Source organism: Lissotriton vulgaris, chromosome 10, assembly GCF_964263255.1.
Source record: "Lissotriton vulgaris chromosome 10, aLisVul1.2, whole genome shotgun sequence".
NCBI classification, from domain to species: domain Eukaryota; kingdom Metazoa; phylum Chordata; class Amphibia; order Caudata; family Salamandridae; genus Lissotriton; species Lissotriton vulgaris.
Genome location: NC_141698.1, coordinates 262279635 through 262299348, shown reverse-complemented (window position 1 = coordinate 262299348; position 19714 = coordinate 262279635). Strand labels below are relative to the sequence as shown.

General features: G+C 39.6%; 1 protein-coding gene across 1 annotated transcript in view; it reads right to left on the bottom strand.

The window, feature by feature from the left end:
- Window positions 1-19714, bottom strand: part of LOC147685082 (SCO-spondin-like) — a 1395910-nt gene that overhangs the window by 434174 nt on the left and 942022 nt on the right. Inside the window, exons 65-66 of the mRNA XM_086939757.1 lie at window positions 10158-11095; window positions 8168-9915 (exon numbers count right to left, since the gene is read on the bottom strand). Coding sequence (XP_086795883.1) covers window positions 8168-9915; window positions 10158-11095 — 2686 coding nt within the window. The remainder of the gene's footprint in view (window positions 1-8167; window positions 9916-10157; window positions 11096-19714) is intronic.

Here is a 19714-nt window from a genome sequence, read left to right as displayed (position 1 = left end):
AAACCGGTCCGGTCCTCGGATGCTTGATTCCGTTCTGGGAAGGACATGGCTTTTGTAGTTCGGACTGGACTGTTCCCATGGGGCACAGGGTCAGAGCTGATTTGCATATCGCCATTGTCTAACCCAGGGTGGTGTGGAGTGCAAAAAAACGATGGATTTGGGCCCAGATCTTTGGACTGGGGTGAGTGTGTGACATTGATCCACATTCGGTCCATCACCTGTTGTTTTTGCATATTCCGCCCTAAGTGCGCTGGGGATGCCCAGACGTGGGTCCCAGGCACTCCACACCACTGGAGTCAAGCTAGCCGGGCTGATGAGAGGTGTTACCTCGAAACCGGTCCGGTCCTCGGATGCTTGATTCCGTTCTGGGAAGGACATGGCTTTTGTAGTTCGGACTGGACTGTTCCCATGGGGCACAGGGTCAGAGCTGATTTGCATATCGCCATTGTCTAACCCAGGGTGGTGTGGAGTGCAAAAAAACGATGGATTTGGGCCCAGATCTTTGGACTGGGGTGAGTGTGTGACATTGATCCACATTCGGTCCATCACCTGTTGTTTTTGCATATTCCGCCCTAAGTGCGCTGGGGATGCCCAGACGTGGGTCCCAGGCACTCCACACCACTGGAGTCAAGCTAGCCGGGCTGATGAGAGGTGTTACCTCGAAACCGGTCCGGTCCTCGGATGCTTGATTCCGTTCTGGGAAGGACATGGCTTTTGTAGTTCGGACTGGACTGTTCCCATGGGGCACAGGGTCAGAGCTGATTTGCATATCGCCATTGTCTAACCCAGGGTGGTGTGGAGTGCAAAAAAATGATGGATTTGGGCCCAGATCTTTGGCTTGGGTTGAGTGTGTGACATTGATCCACATTCGGTCCATCACCTGTTGTTTTTGCATATTCCGCCCTAAGTGCGCTGGGGATGCCCAGACGTGGGTCCCAGGCACTCCACACCACTGGAGTCAAGCTAGCCGGGCTGATGAGAGGTGTTACCTCGAAACCGGTCCGGTCCTCGGATGCTTGATTCCGTTCTGGGAAGGACATGGCTTTTGTAGTTCGGACTGGACTGTTCCCATGGGGCACAGGGTCAGAGCTGATTTGCATATCACCATTGTCTAACCCAGGGTGGTGTGGAGTGCAAAAAAACGATGGATTTGGGCCCAGATCTTTGGACTGGGGTGAGTGTGTGACATTGATCCACATTCGGTCCATCACCTGTTGTTTTTGCATATTCCGCCCTAAGTGCGCTGGGGATGCCCAGACGTGGGTCCCAGGCACTCCACACCACTGGAGTCAAGCTAGCCGGGCTGATGAGAGGTGTTACCTCGAAACCGGTCCGGTCCTCGGATGCTTGATTCCGTTCTGGGAAGGACATGGCTTTTGTAGTTCGGACTGGACTGTTCCCATGGGGCACAGGGTCAGAGCTGATTTGCATATCGCCATTGTCTAACCCAGGGTGGTGTGGAGTGCAAAAAAACGATGGATTTGGGCCCAGATCTTTGGACTGGGGTGAGTGTGTGACATTGATCCACATTCGGTCCATCACCTGTTGTTTTTGCATATTCCGCCCTAAGTGCGCTGGGGATGCCCAGACGTGGGTCCCAGGCACTCCACACCACTGGAGTCAAGCTAGCCGGGCTGATGAGAGGTGTTACCTCGAAACCGGTCCGGTCCTCGGATGCTTGATTCCGTTCTGGGAAGGACATGGCTTTTGTAGTTCGGACTGGACTGTTCCCATGGGGCACAGGGTCAGAGCTGATTTGCATATCGCCATTGTCTAACCCAGGGTGGTGTGGAGTGCAAAAAAACGATGGATTTGGGCCCAGATCTTTGGACTGGGGTGAGTGTGTGACATTGATCCACATTCGGTCCATCACCTGTTGTTTTTGCATATTCCACCCTAAGTGCGCTGGGGATGCCCAGACGTGGGTCCCAGGCACTCCACACCACTGGAGTCAAGCTAGCCGGGCTGATGAGAGGTGTTACCTCGAAACCGGTCCGGTCCTCGGATGCTTGATTCCGTTCTGGGAAGGACATGGCTTTTGTAGTTCGGACTGGACTGTTCCCATGGGGCACAGGGTCAGAGCTGATTTGCATATCGCCATTGTCTAACCCAGGGTGGTGTGGAGTGCAAAAAAACGATGGATTTGGGCCCAGATCTTTGGACTGGGGTGAGTGTGTGACATTGATCCACATTCGGTCCATCACCTGTTTTTTTTGCATATTCCGCCCTAAGTGCGCTGGGGATGCCCAGACGTGGGTCCCAGGCACTCCACACCACTGGAGTCAAGCTAGCCGGGCTGATGAGAGGTGTTACCTCGAAACCGGTCCAGTCCTCGGATGCTTGATTCCGTTCTGGGAAGGACATGGCTTTTGTAGTTCGGACTGGACTGTTCCCATGGGGCACAGGGTCAGAGCTGATTTGCATATCGCCATTGTCTAACCCAGGGTGGTGTGGAGTGCAAAAAAACGATGGATTTGGGCCCAGATCTTTGGACTGGGGTGAGTGTGTGACATTGATCCACATTCGGTCCATCACCTGTTGTTTTTGCATACTTAAAACGTGACTCATAAATTTTCCGTGAGCGTAATCTAAAGCTAACCTATCCCTAGGTGGGGCTTCACTCTTGTATAGATTAAATAATACTCCCCCTCAAAGGAGGATCGTGTAACGTGCCTCATACTATCAGAAAACGGGGGCAATCGCTATTGACATAAGGGGATAACTATAAGAGGAGAAGAGCAGCATTTTGGGGACCTCTTAACCTTACAACTAGATAGAGCCATTGCATAGCCATAACAGATACTAGTTTTTCCTTTTCCCTCAGCAAAGATAGAATAGTCCAGCCCAGTTAGGCAGGATTCCATTCAAACGATAGGAGACCAGTAAGATTTCCCCATTAATGCTAGGATTACTAGTACTAAAGACTGTACCACGTATTTTCAAAAAATAGTTGTCTCTTCTATCAGCAACATCCATAATAAGGACTACTACTTTCAATTTACTTTTCATGTAGATCAGGCATTACTCCTAACAAGCCATTCACCGCCATTTAAAGGTGTTGGGATAACTAAAAAAGGAGAAGAATACCACGGGGAAGAGGCTATCTCCCACATCCACAGGTATAAATTCAGCGACTACCGAGCCTTAACAAAGGGATTTATAGTTTGAATGAAAGTAGCTATATAAAACCTTGACCTTAATTGCCACAAAATTATTGTTATCACCCTATATAGGGCTCTACATACAGAAGGTGAAAATCCAGTATCCAGTGGATGTGTAACCATTTTTGAACCTGATCAGAAGCCTAGGCAAAGAATCTTCCTTTTACGGTAACAGAGTGGAAAATTCCATATATATGCAGCTGCTTATGTTTATAGAAAACTTGCATCAGTAGGCCCATTCATGCCTTAGCCTTATATCTAGAACCTTGAAAAACAAAAATATTTTATTTTTCCAGACCGCGTATATTCCAAAGATATCGATTGAGGACACAGTCCTATGCGGATCTGATGCCTTTCTGATTCATAAAGAAACAGACCTTCTTTAAGGTCAGTAATATTGTGAATGGATGGTTTGAATGGGTGTCAGAGTGTACCTATACCAAACTGGTCATCAACTAGGTTATAACGGAGGGTGGAGAAGACAATTATGGCATCAGGGACACGGGTGCCAACCTTTAGGATCCCAGTGTTTAATGTACAAAAAAAAGGAATGTAATGTGAAAATGTATATACCTTGCATTTTAGATAAGATATATAGTACAATGTATGTAGGAACAACAATATCTTAGAAATGTTCTTCTCTCTTAATTAGAAATGTCCTTAAAATGCATTGAACCAATCCTTTTCTTGTATACAGGAAGGAAACATGATTGTAACCCCAAGGGTCTTCGATTTTGTCCTGAGGAAGGTGTGACGATATCCAAAGGCAGAGACACCGAAACGCGTCGACGCATTTTTTCTTGTCTATAGAATTCAAGCCCAGTAAATCTCTGGTATAAGATCAAAAGTAAAAAACGAGATTTGTTCTAAAAACATCAAAAGGGCTTCATGAATCTTACAATTAGTACCAGAAACGGTTGCTTGTGACTCTTGGGGGTTTCAGTTTGGATTCACATGAGCGGCATTATTTTCCTTAGATTAAATTGTGATTAATGTGGTAAGGATTTGTTGACATCTTCAAATGTGTTACTCTTTGTGTTGACTTACTTGTAGACATTGATGAATTAGTTTGCAATTTTGTTTTTTATTTACTGTATGGAATGTTATTCTCCTTGTTTTTAATGATAAAATTTATTATGTAATGCATTGTGTTTTACCTATTTATGTGTTTTTTTAATAAAAAAAGTCTGTGAACGGTATAAAATAGTTTATGACCAGTGATTACTTCTAGTATGAAGGAGTGAATGAATTGCGCTTTCCAGGGATCCTCTTTATTCCTGTTGACTAAATAGCATTCTTCAATCTTTCTGTCAACAACTACCTTCAATCTACACTGCGGACAACTGGGTTGACAACTTGCATTGACCAATCTTTCTGTCAACAACTACCTTTGATCTACACTGCAGACAGCACGATTCACAACTTCAATTCACCTTTCCTTCTACATTAAGGACTGCATTACATTCAACACTGTTTTCCTTATCACAAATACAATTCTATGTCCTCAGATTCTGTTATCTGTAACTAAATAGCAAACTTCAATCTTTGTCTCAACAACTGCCTTCAATCTACACTGCAGACAGCAGGGTTCACAATTTCAATTCAGCTTTCCTTCTACATTAAGGACCGCATGACATTTAACATTGTTTTCCTTATCACAGATACAATTCTACACAGTCTTCACATTCTGTTATCTGTAACTAAATAGCATTCTTCAATCTTTGTGTCAACAACTGCCTTCAATCTACAGTGCGGACAGCACACTTCACAACTTCAATTGAGCTTTCCTTCTACATTAAGGACCCCATTACATTCAACACTGTTTTCCTTATCACAAATACAATTCTATGTCGTCAGATTCTGTTATCTGTAACTAAATAGCATTCTTAAATCTTTCTGTCAACAAATACCTTCAATCTACACTGCGGACAACTGGGTTGACAACTTGCATTCACCGATCTATATGTCAACAACTACCTTCGATCTACACTGCAGACAGCAGGGTTCACAGCTTCAATTCAACTTTCCTTCTTCATTAAGAACAGCAATACATTTAGCCTTGCTTTCCTTTAGGCACACTTAATGATACTCTATCCTGAGATTCTATTATCTGTGATTAATGGCATTCATCGACCTTTGTGTCAACAACTGCCTTCAATCTACACTACGGACAGTTGAGTTCAGAACTTCAATTGAGCTTTCCTTCTACATTAAAGACAGGATTGTAATCAACCTTGCTTTCCTTAACACAAACACAATTCTGCTGTGACCTCATATTCTGTTATCTGCAACTGAATAGCATTCTTCAATATTTGTATCAACAACTACCTTCAATCTAACCTGCAAACAACAGGGTACACAACTTGCATTCAGCTTTCCTTCTACATTAAGGACAGCATTGTATTCAGCCTTGCTTTCCTTAAGGAAGAGACAATTGTACTATGTCCTCCCATTCAGTTAACTGTACAAAATAGCATTCATCAATATTTGTATCAATTAGTACCTTCGATGTACATTACGAACAGCAGGATTCACAACTTCAATTTACTTTTGCATGTAAATTTCTCTTATGTCTACAAAGAAGAGCCTTCAATAAATTCTGCGCTCACTAGAGTTCACAACTAGATCCCAATACCGCAGTAGTATAGAAAACATTCAATACAATCTTGATTTATTTAAAACAGACAATTTCACAATGCCATCACATTTCCTTTCAGTTTGTACACTAAGAAATTCAGCCTTCATTTTTTAAAATTATAGATGTTTGTACTATATGTCTCCAGATTTTGTATTAAAAAAGAGACAACAAGCATTCCTCCATTTTTGTGTCAACTACTGCCTTCGATAATGTATATGGCCTAGTGTGAAACACTAGGACTCTGACACGCACTACAATCAGAATGCTTTTCCTTTTAACCGTTCTGGTTTATTTTTACTCAATATCATAAATCAAATACTTCCATCACATGATGTACAGAATTACATTACTTCAAGCAATCGTTTATAAGATTCACATGAATAATACTGATTATTATACGCAACCAACAATATATCGTCAAATCATAACAAATAAATTAAGGAAAAACCCAATGCATTTCGGGGCGTAAAAAAGCCCCTTCGTCAGGGGTCTGAAAGAAAAACAAAAAGCAAGGAGTCAGTATTTCATAGTTAGTTCTAAATGTTCATATTGGGTAATGAGTATTTATCAGCTTACCTATTTTCTATGAACGAAACTCATAATTTTAGGTTTAATTGGGCTATATTTTCATAATCTGTGAAAGAAAAGATCACCATGCGTCCAAAAAAATGACTGCATATTTTAAAAAAATTGAAGGGGAAGGAATCTTATTTTACTCTTTTAGTTACCTGTGATGGTGAAAAAAGTTAAATCTGTAAGACATAAATCCGAAAAAACTGTCTTAGTTATTTTGTAGTGATTTTTCGGTAAGGTGAGGAAACCAATAGTTAATCAAGCTCACCTGTTTATTTGGACGTTATGTCGATAACGCGGGGGACCTGCAGTGAAAGAGCGGTTTCACGTGAATGCACTGTTTTTTAAAAAAGAATATGCTTTCTTTTTTTGAAATAGTACCAAACACACATTTACCTGCGAGCCTAGTAGTTTACGTATCGGTCTCGCCGAAATGTCCGCTTACCGCACTACAAAAGAGAAGGGGAGGGAGCGCCCGTTAGTCATAATGACTGTGGAGTTACAAACGACCAAATGTTTGTAGAAAATAAACCCGTTGTTAACGGTTACCTTATTTCAGTGAGCGTGGTGCTCAAAACGGAGTTCTCGCCATGGCAGTAGCTGCACGAATGCCGTGTACGCGTTTATTGATAGTCCTACTTTTATTTTAACATCCGTCTTACTAGAAGGACGGTCTTTTTTTAACGCGAGTATTCGTAGTACAAACTTTATTGAGCTATCTGATCTGAAGTTATTACATGACAACAAGCTTTTTTACTATTTGTAATTGTCACGTTTTTAAACTCACGTTTATTTATTTATTAAACGCGGGTAATGTCACGTATCTCGGATCATGGCGACTTAACTCAGAAGTCATAACAATGAATTTACGGGCATGATTGCCACACTAGATAGAAAAAGATTTTTTATCGCTTAATCACGATGGTATGTGATGTTTACATTGAATTCTATTATTAGTGTCCCTCTTCTATGTCGACACGATGTGGTTAAGTTAGTGTTAAACAATTTTAACGAATGGTTGTACCTTGGTTATGTCTTAACAGAAGGGTGATTGGATCGAGTGCTACAGTTATAATCAAAACATTAACGTGTGTCACGTGGTAAATCCGTCAGGAATTTGAAAATATGCGCTTTTTAGTGATTCACATACAGATGAAAATAACGCCAGCTGATTTTGAGTTGTACTTGGAACTTGATACTCAAAAATCACTATGTTAAGTGGCTAAGAAACCATCAATACATACTATATATCAAAGTCAAATATTACATCCGAGTCAAACCTGCCTATATACAATCTAAAGCAACCATCCGAATATCTTCTCTTTTGAAACTTTCAAGTTTTAAACCTTATCTGTGTGTGTGGATGTGTGAAATGTTAGAAAAAATGTTGTCTATTTTACAAAAAGCATGCCATTTCCAGTTTGTCATTTAATCCAAATGGGGTCAGGGTTTGCAATTTTCGAATCCAATAAGTTTCTCTTTGAATCAATATTTTAGCATTGTCCATTCCAAGTCTTTGGGGCACCAGTTCTATCACTTGAAAGCGAATTTGGGCAATACCGTGATTCTGCTCTATCCAATGTTGTGCTAAAGGAGATGTTAAATTCTTGTTGCGTATTCGACTTTTATGTTCGGAAAGTCTGATTTTCAATTTTCTGTCTGTTTTGCCAATATACAAAAGGCCACATGGGCACTTAATTGAATACACAACATGCTCTGAGTCACAATTTGTGGTATGTCTCAATGCTATTTTTTCACCAGTCCGTGGGTGTAATAGTGTATTACCGACTATTACATTGTTGCAATTCTTGCAATTGTAGCACTTCATTGTTCCTTTGTAAAGTTGTTCTTGTTGCGACGGTGTGGATTTACAAAGCAATTCTTTGAGATTCTGCGCTCTCTTATACGCGAACAGTGGACGTTCTTTAAATAGGGTTTCAAAATCCTTTTCTGCTAGAAGAATTTCCCATCTTTTCAATATTGTTCTCTTTATGTCTCTAGAAGCGGTTGAGTACTTAGACACAAACACCATTCTGGTGCTAGAAGTTTTAGATGTTTTGGTCAGAAGATCAGTTCTTGACATGGTTTTGATTTTTTCCAATTGCGCTTCCAGTAATTTCTTAGGATAACCTCTCTCCAAATATCTTTGTTTTTGCTCATTGAGGCTTTTTTCACACTGCTCCTTATCAGTTGATATCCGCTTGATCCTCATGAATTGGGATATAGGCAAATTGTTGATCAGATTTGCTGGATGAAAACTGCTGAAAAGTAGTGCAGTATTTTTGTCTGTTGGTTTTTTGTACAGTTTAGTGGTTATGGAACTATCTTTGATTTCAACTAGTACGTCCAGGAATGGTAATGTTGTATTGCTAATTTTATGTGTGAATTGAATCCTTGGATCAGCTAGGTTTAGACTTTTGATAACCTTGAGTAAAGCAGTTGTTGATTGTTTCCAAATAATGAAAATATCATCAATGAAACGTTTATAGTAAATGAGTCCTTGCTGCCATGATGGGTCTTCTAAAATGTAATCTAGCTCAAATTTAGCCATGTAGATATTTGCGTATATACAGGCTCCTGGGAAGCCCATAGCTGTACCCGTCAATTGAGTGTAGTACTTATTTTGCCAGATGAAATAGCTGTTTGTGAGGCAGAATTCTAATAGTTGCAATATCAAAATTCTTTCTTCATTTGATTTGTCAGTCCTGAGTAGAGCCCACTCCATGGCTTCTAAACCCTGTTTATGCGGAATTGATGTGTATAATGCAGTGACATCTATAGTGCATAGAGTCCATTCATCGCATCCTGTCGTGTCAATGTTTGATAGGCTTCTAAGGAAGTCCGAAGTGTCTTGGAGATAAGTAGGCCATTTCTGTATGAATGGCTGCATATGCGTGTCTATGAAGATTCCCGGGTTCTCAAATATAGAGGAACATCCCGACACTATAGGTCTGAAGGGTGGGTTGTTGACATTTTTATGTACTTTAGGTAAGAAGTATATCTTAGGTCTCCTTGGGTAGATTTGTTGAAGGTATCTCTTGGTAGAATTGTCTATCCATTCTAGTTCTTCTGCCTTTTTCAAAATGTTATCCAAGTCTTTTCCGATGTTATTCGTAGGATCATATGGTAGCTCCATGTAGGTATTCCTGTCTTTAACATGCTCATCGCCCTTTTGTTTGTAGAATGATGAATCCATGATTACGAGTCCGCCTCCCTTGTCTGCCTTTTGTATTGTTATGGCCGTGTTCCTGGCCAATCGTTGTATTGTGCTTTGTTCTGCTCTTGTCAAGTTGTTCAGTTTCCTTTTGTAATGTATTTTGCTTAAGTCTGCTCGAACCAAAGTCTCAAAAGTATCCAGACTTTTATGTGATGTGGGGGGAACAAAACTGCTTTTAGGCTTGAATAGCCTGATGGGGTCTTCCGAATTCTCCATTGGATCCAGGGTGGTGAAAAAATATTTCAATCTGAGTACTCTCATAAATTTAAAAAAAGATATCTCTGTTTCAAACTCGTTGGACTGGTATGTTCGAACAAAAGAGGTGCCTTTATTTAACAGATTTTCTTCAAAACTTGACAGTGGATACTGAGAAATATTTATGACAAGGTTTTTGTCTGACTCCGTAACCCTGATTTTTTCTGCAAGTCTTTGTCCTTCTCTTTCTCTCTCTCCTTTTCTTTTGCTTCTTTCTCCTTGTCCTCTTCTCGTCTTTTTTCTTGTTGAGCCAGTGTTAAATCTGGTGGTTTGCTGGGTGGCTGGTCCTTCTCTAAAAAAGTAGATGAGGTACCTGGTATGTTGGATGGTGCATCAACAGTCTGTCCTGCTTTTGGTGGTTGAGTTGAAATAGGTTGTCTAGCGATGTTTAACTCACTGTCTGAGACCACGCTCTCATCAGAAGATGTTGGTTGCTGTCTTCTACCGGTTAATCTTTTCTTTGCGTAGACCTCAGCCCACGTATACGTTTCGTTTAACTTGTAGTCGATGGTGTCGCGTTTAAATTTGCGCAGCTTGGTCTCTTGTAATTCCTTCCCGTATTTGTCAAGACGCGTATTGATGTCTTCTAAAAACCTTTCCCATTGCGCTTCTTCTAGTCTTTCTGAAAGTTCTTGTTTGATGTTGTGTATTTCTTCTTCCAAATCCTTTAGTGTTTTGGCAAGCTCTTCAACCAATAGTAATATTAAATCCAAAGAACACTTATTGAGAATTTCGAACCATTTCTCCATGAATTTTGGGTTGTTGTTGAGTCTGTATAACATTGGTCTAATTGCAAGTCTGAGTCCCCTAGGGATCCTTCTGACACGATGATATTGTATCAAAGTAGTTGCGTGTAGACGTTGATTTAATTCTCGTCTAGTGAGATATTCCAGCTGTTTGAGTTGCTGTTCAACAGATCCTCCTTGCGTGTCGAAAGTCTTTACTTCTCTGATGAGCTTGTATATTATGTTGGCTTCGTCTGCCGTGTATACTTTAGTGTTGGCTCGATTGTCAGTTATTGAAGCGATTGAATCGAATGACATTTTGATGTTTGGTTTGGTGCAAATGCCCTTGGGGTGCAGTAAGTTTAGATATGAATATGGAAGGGTATTGCACTCAAGTGTATCTGTTATTATGACTATGATGACTAACGGGCGCTCCCTCCCCTTCTCTTTTGTAGTGCGGTAAGCGGACATTTCGGCGAGACCGATACGTAAACTACTAGGCTCGCAGGTAAATGTGTGTTTGGTACTATTTCAAAAAAAGAAAGCATATTCTTTTTTAAAAAACAGTGCATTCACGTGAAACCGCTCTTTCACTGCAGGTCCCCCGCGTTATCGACATAACGTCCAAATAAACAGGTGAGCTTGATTAACTATTGGTTTCCTCACCTTACCGAAAAATCACTACAAAATAACTAAGACAGTTTTTTCGGATTTATGTCTTACAGATTTAACTTTTTTCACCATCACAGGTAACTAAAAGAGTAAAATAAGATTCCTTCCCCTTCAATTTTTTTAAAATATGCAGTCATTTTTTTGGACGCATGGTGATCTTTTCTTTCACAGATTATGAAAATATAGCCCAATTAAACCTAAAATTATGAGTTTCGTTCATAGAAAATAGGTAAGCTGATAAATACTCATTACCCAATATGAACATTTAGAACTAACTATGAAATACTGACTCCTTGCTTTTTGTTTTTCTTTCAGACCCCTGACGAAGGGGCTTTTTTACGCCCCGAAATGCATTGGGTTTTTCCTTAATTTATTTGTTATGATTTGACGATATATTGTTGGTTGCGTATAATAATCAGTATTATTCATGTGAATCTTATAAACGATTGCTTGAAGTAATGTAATTCTGTACATCATGTGATGGAAGTATTTGATTTATGATATTGAGTAAAAATAAACCAGAACGGTTAAAAGGAAAAGCATTCTGATTGTAGTGCGTGTCAGAGTCCTAGTGTTTCACACTAGGCCATATACATTGTTTTACCAGTGAGCAGGCACTAATCTGACAGAGCACACTTATTGTAAGAATATTTCAAATAACAGATACACTTGAGTGCAATACCCTTCCCTATTCATATCTAAACTTACTGCACCCCAAGGGCATTTGCACCAAACCAAACATCAAAATGTCATTCGATTCAATCGCTTCAATAACTGACAATCGAGCCAACACTAAAGTATACACGGCAGACGAAGCCAACATAATATACAAGCTCATCAGAGAAGTAAAGACTTTCGACACGCAAGGAGGATCTGTTGAACAGCAACTCAAACAGCTGGAATATCTCACTAGACGAGAATTAAATCAACGTCTACACGCAACTACTTTGATACAATATCATCGTGTCAGAAGGATCCCTAGGGGACTCAGACTTGCAATTAGACCAATGTTATACAGACTCAACAACAACCCAAAATTCATGGAGAAATGGTTCGAAATTCTCAATAAGTGTTCTTTGGATTTAATATTACTATTGGTTGAAGAGCTTGCCAAAACACTAAAGGATTTGGAAGAAGAAATACACAACATCAAACAAGAACTTTCAGAAAGACTAGAAGAAGCGCAATGGGAAAGGTTTTTAGAAGACATCAATACGCGTCTTGACAAATACGGGAAGGAATTACAAGAGACCAAGCTGCGCAAATTTAAACGCGACACCATCGACTACAAGTTAAACGAAACGTATACGTGGGCTGAGGTCTACGCAAAGAAAAGATTAACCGGTAGAAGACAGCAACCAACATCTTCTGATGAGAGCGTGGTCTCAGACAGTGAGTTAAACATCGCTAGACAACCTATTTCAACTCAACCACCAAAAGCAGGACAGACTGTTGATGCACCATCCAACATACCAGGTACCTCATCTACTTTTTTAGAGAAGGACCAGCCACCCAGCAAACCACCAGATTTAACACTGGCTCAACAAGAAAAAAGACGAGAAGAGGACAAGGAGAAAGAAGAAAAAGAAAAGGAGAGAGAGAAAGAGAAGGACAAAGACTTGCAGAAAAAATCAGGGTTACGGAGTCAGACAAAAACCTTGTCATAAATATTTCTCAGTATCCACTGTCAAGTTTTGAAGAAAATCTGTTAAATAAAGGCACCTCTTTTGTTCGAACATACCAGTCCAACGAGTTTGAAACAGAGATATCTTTTTTTAAATTTATGAGAGTACTCAGATTGAAATATTTTTTCACCACCCTGGATCCAATGGAGAATTCGGAAGACCCCATCAGGCTATTCAAGCCTAAAAGCAGTTTTGTTCCCCCCACATCACATAAAAGTCTGGATACTTTTGAGACTTTGGTTCGAGCAGACTTAAGCAAAATACATTACAAAAGGAAACTGAACAACTTGACAAGAGCAGAACAAAGCACAATACAACGATTGGCCAGGAACACGGCCATAACAATACAAAAGGCAGACAAGGGAGGCGGACTCGTAATCATGGATTCATCATTCTACAAACAAAAGGGCGATGAGCATGTTAAAGACAGGAATACCTACATGGAGCTACCATATGATCCTACGAATAACATCGGAAAAGACTTGGATAACATTTTGAAAAAGGCAGAAGAACTAGAATGGATAGACAATTCTACCAAGAGATACCTTCAACAAATCTACCCAAGGAGACCTAAGATATACTTCTTACCTAAAGTACATAAAAATGTCAACAACCCACCCTTCAGACCTATAGTGTCGGGATGTTCCTCTATATTTGAGAACCCGGGAATCTTCATAGACACGCATATGCAGCCATTCATACAGAAATGGCCTACTTATCTCCAAGACACTTCGGACTTCCTTAGAAGCCTATCAAACATTGACACGACAGGATGCGATGAATGGACTCTATGCACTATAGATGTCACTGCATTATACACATCAATTCCGCATAAACAGGGTTTAGAAGCCATGGAGTGGGCTCTACTCAGGACTGACAAATCAAATGAAGAAAGAATTTTGATATTGCAACTATTAGAATTCTGCCTCACAAACAGCTATTTCATCTGGCAAAATAAGTACTACACTCAATTGACGGGTACAGCTATGGGCTTCCCAGGAGCCTGTATATACGCAAATATCTACATGGCTAAATTTGAGCTAGATTACATTTTAGAAGACCCATCATGGCAGCAAGGACTCATTTACTATAAACGTTTCATTGATGATATTTTCATTATTTGGAAACAATCAACAACTGCTTTACTCAAGGTTATCAAAAGTCTAAACCTAGCTGATCCAAGGATTCAATTCACACATAAAATTAGCAATACAACATTACCATTCCTGGACGTACTAGTTGAAATCAAAGATAGTTCCATAACCACTAAACTGTACAAAAAACCAACAGACAAAAATACTGCACTACTTTTCAGCAGTTTTCATCCAGCAAATCTGATCAACAATTTGCCTATATCCCAATTCATGAGGATCAAGCGGATATCAACTGATAAGGAGCAGTGTGAAAAAAGCCTCAATGAGCAAAAACAAAGATATTTGGAGAGAGGTTATCCTAAGAAATTACTGGAAGCGCAATTGGAAAAAATCAAAACCATGTCAAGAACTGATCTTCTGACCAAAACATCTAAAACTTCTAGCACCAGAATGGTGTTTGTGTCTAAGTACTCAACCGCTTCTAGAGACATAAAGAGAACAATATTGAAAAGATGGGAAATTCTTCTAGCAGAAAAGGATTTTGAAACCCTATTTAAAGAACGTCCACTGTTCGCGTATAAGAGAGCGCAGAATCTCAAAGAATTGCTTTGTAAATCCACACCGTCGCAACAAGAACAACTTTACAAAGGAACAATGAAGTGCTACAATTGCAAGAATTGCAACAATGTAATAGTCGGTAATACACTATTACACCCACGGACTGGTGAAAAAATAGCATTGAGACATACCACAAATTGTGACTCAGAGCATGTTGTGTATTCAATTAAGTGCCCATGTGGCCTTTTGTATATTGGCAAAACAGACAGAAAATTGAAAATCAGACTTTCCGAACATAAAAGTCGAATACGCAACAAGAATTTAACATCTCCTTTAGCACAACATTGGATAGAGCAGAATCACGGTATTGCCCAAATTCGCTTTCAAGTGATAGAACTGGTGCCCCAAAGACTTGGAATGGACAATGCTAAAATATTGATTCAAAGAGAAACTTATTGGATTCGAAAATTGCAAACCCTGACCCCATTTGGATTAAATGACAAACTGGAAATGGCATGCTTTTTGTAAAATAGACAACATTTTTTCTAACATTTCACACATCCACACACACAGATAAGGTTTAAAACTTGAAAGTTTCAAAAGAGAAGATATTCGGATGGTTGCTTTAGATTGTATATAGGCAGGTTTGACTCGGATGTAATATTTGACTTTGATATATAGTATGTATTGATGGTTTCTTAGCCACTTAACATAGTGATTTTTGAGTATCAAGTTCCAAGTACAACTCAAAATCAGCTGGCGTTATTTTCATCTGTATGTGAATCACTAAAAAGCGCATATTTTCAAATTCCTGACGGATTTACCACGTGACACACGTTAATGTTTTGATTATAACTGTAGCACTCGATCCAATCACCCTTCTGTTAAGACATAACCAAGGTACAACCATTCGTTAAAATTGTTTAACACTAACTTAACCACATCGTGTCGACATAGAAGAGGGACACTAATAATAGAATTCAATGTAAACATCACATACCATCGTGATTAAGCGATAAAAAATCTTTTTCTATCTAGTGTGGCAATCATGCCCGTAAATTCATTGTTATGACTTCTGAGTTAAGTCGCCATGATCCGAGATACGTGACATTACCCGCGTTTAATAAATAAATAAACGTGAGTTTAAAAACGTGACAATTACAAATAGTAAAAAAGCTTGTTGTCATGTAATAACTTCAGATCAGATAGCTCAATAAAGTTTGTACTACGAATACTCGCGTTAAAAAAAGACCGTCCTTCTAGTAAGACGGATGTTAAAATAAAAGTAGGACTATCAATAAACGCGTACACGGCATTCGTGCAGCTACTGCCATGGCGAGAACTCCGTTTTGAGCACCACGCTCACTGAAATAAGGTAACCGTTAACAACGGGTTTATTTTCTACAAACATTTGGTCGTTTGTAACTCCACAGTCATTATGACTAACGGGCGCTCCCTCCCCTTCTCTTTTGTAGTGCGGTAAGCGGACATTTCGGCGAGACCGATACGTAAACTACTAGGCTCGCAGGTAAATGTGTGTTTGGTACTATTTCAAAAAAAGAAAGCATATTCTTTTTTAAAAAACAGTGCATTCACGTGAAACCGCTCTTTCACTGCAGGTCCCCCGCGTTATCGACATAACGTCCAAATAAACAGGTGAGCTTGATTAACTATTGGTTTCCTCACCTTACCGAAAAATCACTACAAAATAACTAAGACAGTTTTTTCGGATTTATGTCTTACAGATTTAACTTTTTTCACCATCACAGGTAACTAAAAGAGTAAAATAAGATTCCTTCCCCTTCAATTTTTTTAAAATATGCAGTCATTTTTTTGGACGCATGGTGATCTTTTCTTTCACAGATTATGAAAATATAGCCCAATTAAACCTAAAATTATGAGTTTCGTTCATAGAAAATAGGTAAGCTGATAAATACTCATTACCCAATATGAACATTTAGAACTAACTATGAAATACTGACTCCTTGCTTTTTGTTTTTCTTTCAGACCCCTGACGAAGGGGCTTTTTTACGCCCCGAAATGCATTGGGTTTTTCCTTAATTTATTTGTTATGATTTGACGATATATTGTTGGTTGCGTATAATAATCAGTATTATTCATGTGAATCTTATAAACGATTGCTTGAAGTAATGTAATTCTGTACATCATGTGATGGAAGTATTTGATTTATGATATTGAGTAAAAATAAACCAGAACGGTTAAAAGGAAAAGCATTCTGATTGTAGTGCGTGTCAGAGTCCTAGTGTTTCACACTAGGCCATATACATTGTTTTACCAGTGAGCAGGCACTAATCTGACAGAGCACACTTATTGTAAGAATATTTCAAATAACAGATACACTTGAGTGCAATACCCTTCCCTATTCATAACTACTGCCTTCGACCTACACAACGGACAAGATTAACAACTTCAATTCATCTTTCCATGTACACTAACGACAACATTGAATTTAGCTTTGCTTTATTTAAGACAGACAATTGTACTGTGTCCACACATTCTGTTAACTGTGACAAAATTGCATTCATTGATCCCTTTAATGAAGGCCAAAAGTAAATTGAAAAGAGAAACTAACACATAATTTTTCAGACATTTTTCTTAGGAGAATGGAACAATAGATCAAGTTCTAAGCATTTTTGTAATGACAAATTATCTTCAGAGTAATGATTTGCATACAAAAGACACTAGTATTCATACCTATGACGTTAGAAATGGTTGTGCTATTGTGAAACACAAAATTATTCCTAGAAATGCAAAAGAATGTTACCTGAAGATCTTTTAGGGACATGTTCTAAAACTCCAGTGAACACTTCCAATTATAGTAGTATTTATACTGTAAGTGAAGAATCTATTAATATTCTTAATGCAACTTTTTACCTAAGTATAATAACAAAAGGGTCAAACAAAACATTAAGATATGGCACGCACTAGACTCTTGTAGATTGAGAGAAAATACTGGTTGCAAAGTCATTCCCTGCCTTATCTTTCTAAAAATGTATGCCAAAATGTTTTTCACCAATTCAGAATGTTACCAGTTCATCATACTCCCCAAGATAAGGAGGAATATATTGCGGCTCACAGAAATTATTTCAAGATCATTCGCCAAAGTAAAACTAATTATTTCTCTGCGAAAATTTTAAACTCTCAAAATAAATCCAAAGACACTTTTAATATTGTAAATGACCTATGTAATAGCGAAAGAACTTCACTTCCTATGACGTCCTCGCAGGAGCTTTGTGACTCTTTAAACGACTTCTTCATAGACAAAATTGTCAACATAAAAAAGAATATTCAAACTCTCCCTGGAGGAGATCCTATTGAAGATATCTATTATAATCTAGACACTTTAGACACTTTACCTCCTATTGATGAGGAGATCTTCGCAGAACTTCTTACGCGTGTCAAGTCGGGCTCGCCCCTTGATAGCTGCCCTCCTCATATCTTGAAGGAGGTGTGTCTCGCTATTCCATCAGGAATTCTCCCTCTTCTGAATGAATCTCTCAGACTGGGTATGGTTCCTGATAAATTTAAAAACGCCACTGTGATCCCATTACTGAAAAAACCTGGAGCCGATCCCCTAGCTTTAGCCAACTATAGGCCCATCTCTCTTCTCCCTTTTCTCTCCAAACTCTTGGAGGCACACGTATCCAGGTGTATTTCTAATTTTATTGAAAGTTCAGATTACTTTAAACCCAACCAAGCGGGATTCCGACCATCTCACTCAAAGGAAACTGTCATCTTGGCCGTCCAGGACACGTTAAGATCCAATGCCGATAAGGGTATTCATCAGGCACTGGTGCTCCTTGATTTGTCGGCCGTGTTCGACACGGTTGACCATAATATTCTGGTCAGCCAAGGTCGAGCAGGCCGGGGTCAGGGGCTCCGCATTGAACTGGATTGCTTCCTTTATTGTTAATCGCACACAGCAGTGAGACTAGGTTCTTTTACTGCCTCCAAGACGTCATCTAGTTGTGGCGTTCCTCAAGGCTCGTCACTCTCCCCTTTATTATTTAACCTTTATCTCCGCCCACTTATTTACTCTTTAAAAAATTACAATCTTACCATATATAATTATGCTGATGATCTTCAGTTAATCATCCCCTTAAATTCCCCGGATTCGGCCGCCGAATGCACAGCTGTAATGTCACATATACAGAGATGGATGACATTAAACCATCTTAAACTTAACCCAAGCAAGACAGAATTGATCTTGCCTGGGGAAAGTGGACTGAGCTGGGGTCGCCAGTTCTGGCCAACCGAAATGGGAACTCCCCTTACAAAGACTCAATCTGTTAAAAGCTTAGGGATAACACTCAATGAGGATCTAACTCTGAAAGGACAGGTGGGAATGGTGGTTTCCTCTAGTTTTTTTCAACTCAGGAAGATTGGGAAAATCGACCACCTCTTAACACACTTTGCACTCATTCAAGTAGTAATCGCCCTTGTTCTCTCCCGGTTAGACTTTTCCAACAGTCTCTACTTGGGTCTTCCAATTGGCCTATTGAAACGTCTTCAAATGGTTCAAAACCAGGCAGCGAGGCTCATCTGGAAGCAACCCAAGTGGCAATCAATTAGAGCCGGGCTGGAAAAACTTCACTGGTTTCCAGCAGCCCAGCGTATTGCTTTTAAAGCAGGATGCATCACTTTCAGGGCGCTCCACGATAATGGGCCTATTTTTATCAGGCAGTCCATTTCCAACTATACACCCCAACGCAACTTACGCTCTACACATCTAAGGCTTGCAAATGTCTCTTCATTTAAGAAGAAACGCCAGGGGGGCAGCTGCTTTCACCACCTAGCTGCTTCTTCCTGGAATGCTCTTCCACTTTGTATCAGACAGAGCAATGATCTTTTGACATTTCGAAAGTCTTTAAAAACGTGGCTCTTCCAACAGGCCTATGCTTAAGATTTGTGTCTAGTGTCATGAACCGACAGTGCCACGAAACCCAAGGGTGTATGTGCTCTTAAGAAATGGTATTAACATAACATAACATAACATACTCAAATCAGAAAATTAATCAGAACATTGCATTACGCAAAAATACAGCACTAATGTTAAAAAAAATTGAACACTACTCTTTTCTGTGCATCTGTATCAGATGTAACAAATGTCTCTGA